At 37.4% G+C, this 8496-nt stretch overlaps 1 protein-coding gene across 3 annotated transcripts in view; it reads left to right on the forward strand.

Moving 5' to 3' along the window:
• Positions 1-7464, forward strand: part of LOC149076617 (glutamate receptor ionotropic, kainate 2-like) — a 122025-nt gene extending 114561 nt beyond the window's left edge. For 2 of the 3 annotated variants that reach the window (XM_089244234.1, XM_089244236.1), the window contains exons 12-14: positions 42-264; positions 1867-2132; positions 5196-7464. In XM_089244234.1, coding sequence (XP_089100360.1) covers positions 42-264; positions 1867-2132; positions 5196-5435 — 729 coding nt within the window. In that variant the 3' untranslated portion in view covers positions 5436-7464. The remainder of the gene's footprint in view (positions 1-41; positions 265-1866; positions 2133-5195) is intronic. The other variant, XM_089244235.1, reaches the window with a different exon arrangement.
• Positions 7465-8496: the final 1032 nt, after the last annotated feature.

An 8496-nucleotide genomic window follows, 5' to 3' on the forward strand; every position in this document is an offset into this window, starting at 1 on the left:
CTCTTTACATTTTTTTTAATTGCTTCCTTCGTTTATGAAAGGATTCTAAAATCGAAACCTACCAGAAGATGTGGCGTTTCATGGAGAACCGTCCTTCAGTGTTCGTTAGTTCCTACGACGAGGGAGTGAAGCGCGTGTTGGAGGGCAACTACGCGTTCCTCATGGAATCCACCATATTGGACTACATGGTGCAAAGAGATTGCAACCTTACTCAAGTCGGTGGACTCCTGGACTCAAAAGGCTACGGCATTGCTACTGCTATGGGTAAGTTTTACGACAAGAAGTCTTCTGTTGACTCCAAAGCGTTTTTAATTATCTTGGTCCACTAGCAAACTTCAAGCACAAAATTTTAAGTATTGTTTCAGAATATGTTTCTCATTTACGGGTAAAAAATAAAGAATAAGAATAAATACTCACAATGCAATGAAAATCTGCAACTTGGCTGCATTTCTTTATATGTATGGAGTTTAAAAATCGCAGACACGCACGAAATCAAAAACGGGAAAATTAGTTTCGTTCACGGATGGAAAGTAAGCATTTGACATAAAATAGAAATGGAAAAATTTGATATGCACACACAGCATAGCATCTAACAGACAGAGAGGAGATTTGAATTCCAGTTTATTCGATGCATAAATAAACTCTAGGAAATTCTTTTATCGAGTTTCCTTATATACTTCCGGCTTATCTGTGTGTTAGATAAAGATAAATGAGAATGCAAATATAGAAACGTTCTACTTTTAAAATTGAAAATTCCGCATTCTCTGCAAATAGACTCGAAGCAAACAAGCAATGTGGAGCAACGAAAATTATCTCTTTCTTAGCCGTTTTCGTTAAAATAAAATATAATACACGATACTCAAATGTGTTGTGTATTCCGCGTTCAAATAAATTGTTAATACTTCTGAATCGCACCAGAAATTTCCAGTACTTTCAACCGACGTTTTGTATGAATTTAAAACTACTCGAATACGTACATGTGTCGTGTACATAACAAATATGACTTTACTTTTCCTGCTATTACACCATGTCTAAAAAAAATTGTCGCTCGACCTTATTCATAAAGGTCATTCATGTATTACGTCAGCATCGAGAGGGGGGGGGGTTTGGATTTGCTGACTTTTGATGACAAGGGGGGGGAGGGAGGTTTCAAGGTAAGGTTGCTTACGTCATCAACCACCCCTTTTTGAAGATATGAAATATTCTAAGCTCCTGACGAAATTTTGCTGACGGGGGGGGGGGGGAAAGAGGAGGGTCAGTGTTTTGCTGACTTTTTTTGACAAGGGGAGGGGGTCAAAAATGGCTGAAAATCTGCTTACGTAATACTTGAATGGTCCCTAACATCATGCAACTAGTTTCGACAAAATTTATGCGTCATGAATAGTAGTCAGTCGGCATTGAGGATGACCATTTCCCCTGTTACCGTTGTTATATATGCTGACTACGTCCTGATAGGAACGCTCTCCGTGTTTATCACTGACATTCCCACAGTTTTCTGGGAAGAAATTAGGATGAGAATGAAGAAAATGAATCTTAGCAAAAATGACATATTGCAGCCAAAGTGATTAACAGGGTCAACATGACCTCTTCCGACTTCTGTCTTTAACTGTTATGGTAATACCTTCAAAACCAGAGCCAATACATTTTTTTCCAGGTGCTATTTTTGTTCAGCAGATCAAAATCATTCGGAATTGTATATTTTCATGTGGGAAGCCGTTTAATTGTTGCCCAGTGTATTGATTATACCGCGTATTATTACCGCTAATATGTATACTACTGAGAAGTTCTAAAAAAGCACTAATATGTAAGAATTTTGATTGAATTTAACTTTGAATTTTTCTGCATACATTTTCAAATCAACGACAGGATCTCCATGGCGGGATAAGATATCATTGGCCATACTTGACCTTCAAGAGAAAGGCGTCATCCAGATGCTCTACAACAAATGGTGGAAAGGTTCGGGTGTGACTTGTAACAGGGAAGACAAGAACAAGGAAGGCAAAGCTAATTCTCTCGGCCTTGGCAACATCGGTGGGGTGTTCGTCGTGCTCCTGTGTGGACTCGCATTAGCAATAATAGCCGCCCTAGTCGAATTCTTCTGGAATTCGAGGAAACATGCGCAAACAGAAAGGGTAAATACTCACTTGGGAAATCTTAATGCAATATACAGTAAAATCTGTCATACGTCGGAACATAAAATCTGTTATACGTTGGACCAGAATATTAATCCTCTCAATAAATTTGATGGAAAATCATTTAAGTCTCGCTTCTAGGAAAATTTAAAACAATCGAATCGCACACACACACACACACTTTCCCAAACATTGAATTTCTGTTTGATATTTACTTCACTATGCATCATGGAGGCAACAAGATGAGAAAAAAAAAGTTAACTTGCATGTGAACATTAAAAACATTCGTCTGAAATTAATTTTAATTCATTCGGCAATAGTAAATGATTATTTTTAGAGCAAACGTTAATGTAAATATACCATATCAGCAAAAATAGGTATTGTAATGTGATGTAAAAAAGAAATAAATTTACAAAGAAACTGATATTTTTCTGGATATTATGCCGATGCGAACTTGGAGAGAAAAGTCATCTTGTCTCCCCCGGAACTCGAACCCAGGCTCTTTTACAAACCAGGCACAAGCATGCTTCCATCTACATCACTTGAGACACGGCCCTGCCTTCCTTATTTCACGCACTGTGGCACGAGTAATTGGAAAAAATATTAATATTCCCGTATAATACCCGTATATATACTTAATATACTGTAATTAATATTAAAAAAATGGAACAAGGAAATCTCTCGGATGATGACCTAAAAAGTTTTTAGTCATTTTATTGACATAATGGATGCCACATATTTCGAAAATACAGCAACCCAATTAAAAATGCAATTACAAAAACTAGAAACAATAGAATTAAAAATATTTTATTCATAATAGAAATTTAAAACTGTTTTGATGCTCAAAATAAACGGACATTGTAATATTGCATACAATTTACTTTTTATTATCATGCTTCTTGATTTGTAATTTCTAGTATTGACAAGAATGCACCTTTTTCAGTTGAACAGAAAATTGTTGCACCGTAGGTGGTCAACATGTACGCGTTTCACTGTGGTTATAGAAGACTGCCCTCTCGCTCTTTCCATATATATGTATTTATTGGTTCCTGTTATACACTGGTGTAAGAAATTAAGAGAATTTGCAGACTTGGTCGATTATCTCTAGAATATACTGTACCGATTTTAATGAAATTTGATATGTACATACATTGATACAATACAAAACAAATAGCCATTCAATAATTGTAATACACACGCATGATCGTGCGTAACACTCGTTGGAGTCGGAAGGTATGAAACAGCGGTTGCAGAATAAACAAAAAAATGGGTTAATAGATGAGTTTGTAGGGGGTATGGTCCCCTCTTACAGATATACAGGTCTCGCAGCGTGATTTCATACTTGAAATAAGGCAGTTTATTATTTCCTGTGGCAATTGGTCCCACTCGTTCAGCAACGCTGTTTTCATTCCCGGAGGGGGGTTGCGAGTTGCAATTGCCCTCCCCAGAGCGTCCCAGACATGCTCTGTAGGGTTAAGGTCTGGAGATCTGGCTGGCCAATCCATCCGGCGAATATCCTCGCTCTCTAGAAAATCGTCGAGCAGAAGAGCTCTATGTGGCCTCGCGTTATCGTCCATTAAAATGAACTCAGGGCCAACTGCACCCCTGAAAAGGTGAACATAGGGCTCCAAGACCTCATCTTTATACCTCACACCAGTCACAGTGCCTCTTTCAAAGGCATGGAGAGGTGTGCGGCCATCCAACATGATGCCTGCCCAGACCATTAAACCTCCTCCGCCATAATGGTCGATTTCGCGGACATTGGAGGGTAGGTAGCGGGTCCCTGGTTCTCTCCATATGAACGTACGGCGAGAATCGGTGCTTAGGCTTAACCGGGACTCATCAGTGAAGAGAACGGTCGCCCATTGATCCATACTCCAATCTCTATGCTCTCTGCACCATGATAAACGGATTCCCCTGTCCGTAGAAGTGAGCGGGACGCAAACAGCAGGTCTTCTTGCAAACAACCCTCTCTCATGAAGTCTTTTGGAAACAGTCACCCTTGATACACGGGTTCCTGTGTCTGCATACAAGTCACGAGAGAGCTGAGAAGCTGTAGCACTCCTGTTACGCCTCGCTATAATCGACAAATGGCGATCTTCTCTGGCCGTCGTGGCTCTTGGACGGCCTTGCCCAGGCTTTCTCTCGATGGATCCAGTATCCTGAAACTGTTTCCATAAGTTACACAGGACGCTGGGCATTAAATTGAACTCTCTACAAATCTGGACTTGAGATTGGCCTGCTTCTAGCCTCCCCACAATTCGCTACCTCATTCCATCATCTAAACGTTGGTGGTTACTCATTTTTACTGTTACAATTTGAAATTAACCGATTGCTGCAAAATAACACCAAAAAATTCGCCGAGGTGTGCTAGTGAACGAAATGCGTCTTAACTTACGCGCGCTTATAAAGGCTGTTTCTCTACTGGCTCCGCCTACACACACGTGTACGCTTACGTATTTGACGTACGAGATTTGCATTTTTGTCTAGAAGCAGTGGTTTTACATTTAGTTCAGTTCTTTTCATGAAATTCGATAAAATATGCAAATTCTCTTAATTTATTTCACCAGTGTATGAAAGCGTACACATGTAACTTAAATGAAAGGGAAAGGTAATGAATGGGCAAAAGAGAGATACCATCATAATATTTCGATGCACTTAAAATCAGAGGTAAATAGTACCACCCACAGGCACTTTTTACAGTTTGTCCAAAAAGTTTCTAAGGGTATTACGATGCCTTTTGCGCTACTCTGACGTTTCTTGGTAGTTAATTAAGTTTTCCTCATTTGTCAAACAAAAGAAAAGTCTAACCTGTTAATGTACTAAAATTGAGTAAATATAAAAATCCATTATTTTAACAGCGATAACGAATGGGATGAAAACGAATTCAATCAACAATAGGATTTGTATTAAATGAGAGACATTTTTTCCCAATTCTTGGGACACTGAATTCAAACAATTACGCGTGTGTGCGTTTTAAAGTTTTCAGATTATTTTGATTCTCTTATTTTCTTGATTTTTGATCATATTTGTTTTGAATCCCGATGTTCTAATTGAAAGTAGAACGTGTTTCTTTGTTCCAACCAGCAATCTTTATGCTCGGAAATGGCCGAGGAACTGAGGTTCGCAGTGAAGTGTCGAGCATCCCGCCAAAGACCAGCTCTCCGGAGGCAATGTTCCAAGTGCATACCTGGTACGACTTACGTCCCTGCCGCCTTAGAGGTTCCACAGGAGAACGGGATCATGCAAATGCTGGAACTCAGGAAAGCGTCCCAGGTTTATGAGTGTCCGAGCGAATCCTAGTACACTATGCATTCAACTTCCGCAAGACCGCTTAGAATTATTGTGAACAATGCTCCCTCTAAGCTGCGTGCTTGCGTGCGTGGCCGCGAATGTTGGAAATGCTTCCGCACTCGCAAAAACACCAAATACACCGTTGGTGTATGTGACATTTAATCATACCGCGCACGAAAAATAAAAATTAGAGGGAACGTTGATCTTTGTTGAGACATAGTTCTTCGCGCGGAATCTTTTGATCTCGAACTTATGATTGCACCACGTGGCCTTAGAACTTACTTATAGTTACTCGAGTACTCACTTATCGCAGTGATTTTCGAATGGAATTGGGGTTACTGCGTAAATTAATGGGTAATTCGGCAAATTACGCATTTCTTTCGCGAGGGTCAGCAATGATGTTAATATAACTCTAAACTTAAACCATGTGATCCGAAAATGATGGGTACTCTCAAATCTGCCACTATATGTGTTAACACGGAGAGTACTAGGAAAGAAAGTGAGCAAGTTCAAACATTCAAAGGGCACACACTTAACAAATTAAAAAGAATAAATAAAACAAATATAAATAATATATTATATATTGTATCTCACGTATATGATATTCATGGTGGGTAGCACCGTATTATACAAACATATAATGGACATATATACATATATTTTTGTAGAAATTATCTCCTCTTACATTCCAATGTCGTCACTAATTTGTAAGGAAAAAAAATTGAAAATATGTATAATTACTGTTCGCGTATGTCCACTAGATTCACGCGCAATCCATTGATCCTTAGTTTGTGGGAATCGCGATTGTTTAGAATATTTTCATCTATCCGTACTGTCACCAAATAATCGGCTTCATCTCTAAAAGTACCATTAGAATTCCTAGCAAAACATTTTGATAGAAGAGGAAAAAACTCTTACCTATATATACCATTAAAAGAATTCATTTTCAAACTTTATTAAGGAAAAAACATCATTAAGGAAAACTACCGGAGTCATCCCATTGAATAGCCATGGTACAAAATATTATATACGAAATTTCTGCTCTTACAAAATTTTTGACTCGATCAAATTTAAGAAAAATAATGAGCCGTAAAATAAAATATGAAAATTGCCGAGTTTAGTTTTATGTTCATTTCAATTATGATTCTCTCAATCATTTTTTAAAACTTAACTACATACATTAAAACTAAGTACATTTTTCTCCCTTCATATTTTGCATGCATTTTTCCCGTTTTTGAATTTTGATATATGTGTCATTGTAACCGAATGCGTTCAACTCTAGAGGCTTGGCAAAAACGACAATATTAAAAGAATCTTCAGTTCTTTTTTATTTTTACTTTATTTATAAATATTATTTCAGACGATGGAGAAGCAGAATAATCATGTTTTGGAGTAAGGAAGTTTCGGCAGTGTATGGAGAGCAGTAAATATTTACTGGAAATTATAAGTGAAGAAAAATCTAGTGGTGCTAAACCTCGCCTCCTCTCTTTCTTACTAATTATTTTACGCATTTTTTTTTATCATTAGGTAATTGATATACATCCAGATTGGGGTATAAGTGCGCATGTTTAGATTTCCTTCATTCCCGTCATTAATTTCATCATCCTCCTTTTGACTTCAAAAAAACAACAACAAAAAAACAATAGATTTTCCTAACTTATCAACGGAATTTTTCACAGAAAATAATTTTTGACCAAAGTGCAGTTTGAAATTATGGGCAGAAAAAATCCTTATAGAAAATAAAATTAAACTGCTAACACTCCGAAAATGAATTTAATTTATTTTATATCGATATACGATAAACATAACATATAAGGAAGGTATTGTAATAAATATAACATCTTTTTCGTTATATTGTAAGATATTTATCGCCACATTTTAAAATAGAAAAGTAATCTTTCTTTCTCTGGAGAATTTTGAGTGGCTTCATTTCACAATAGAGCCTAGTTGGGAAATAAAACGCGCGCGTAGATTTCTCTTAAAACTGTTTAGGAAAAAAAAAAAAGTGTTATCTTCGTGAAAAATGAAAACATGATTATGTAATCTAATGAAAATGTTTCATATTTATTAAAAATACGTTTTTCAAGAAACAAAATTTGCCTCTGTTGTATTTGTTTTGACTCTTTTGTGAATGCTTCACGGAGCTATATGTGGGTCGAAAAAAATGAGGTCTTTATTTTCAAATCGCTATAATGCGGAAAAGTTGACTCCTTCAACAATAATGAAAACGACGTAAAATTTTTTAAAATCGGTTGACATCTTCCGTTCGCGCGTAGTACTTAAAGTTTACGAAAGTTAACAAAATTGAACATTTTTCTTAAATTTTTTAATACTCGGTTTTCAGTGGTTTCTTCTGTTTCTTTTCAAGTGTACACGTTTAAAGCCTGACTTTTGGGAGAAATCAGGCAATCGGGCATTAACTGATTTTGATCTTATGTAGCTATCTCTAGCTTCATTTCCACATACTTTTGTTGAGGCCTCGGTAATAAATTATGCACATCTCTGCGCTGCCTAAGTGCGACTGTGACTGAGGCGCGCGGAAAGACCACTAAAGTGGATCGTGTGTTTACTACATTTCTCAACAAACTTCCTTTCCGTCATATTTTCCAGTATATAGATGGTGCAACCACAGGGCCAAAATCTTTTTCTGGGCACATTGAATAACAGCTGACTGGGTGTGAAAAGCTATCTGTGGTGGAATATGAATTCATAGATTGTTCGATTCTAGAAGTAGATAGAAAGATGCTGAGCAAAGACCAGCAGTACTGCATTTTTTAAACATATCGAAAGCAATAAAGTCGGGATATTGTACAGAGGATTTGTCAGTTCGAGATCTAAGTTTTCTGTCACATTCTAGATGGCTTACTGCAGCCAATAGAGTGCTAAGGTTGTGCTTAAGTTGGTTCAATCCTTCTGAGTACCTGAAGTTACACATGCCTGTGTAGTTCCACATCACGAAGAACAAAGTTTTTCTAGCAATTCACATACACACAAACATCACGGTATTTTTCTGACGGCCTACTTCAAGTTGTTAATTCAGTAATTGAACGCGTAGTGCCCCCCGCACGAT

Source organism: Pholcus phalangioides, unplaced genomic scaffold, assembly GCF_987345545.1.
Source record: "Pholcus phalangioides strain wild (caught in Gottingen) unplaced genomic scaffold, Ppha-v1.0 ptg000015l_1, whole genome shotgun sequence".
NCBI classification, from domain to species: domain Eukaryota; kingdom Metazoa; phylum Arthropoda; class Arachnida; order Araneae; family Pholcidae; genus Pholcus; species Pholcus phalangioides.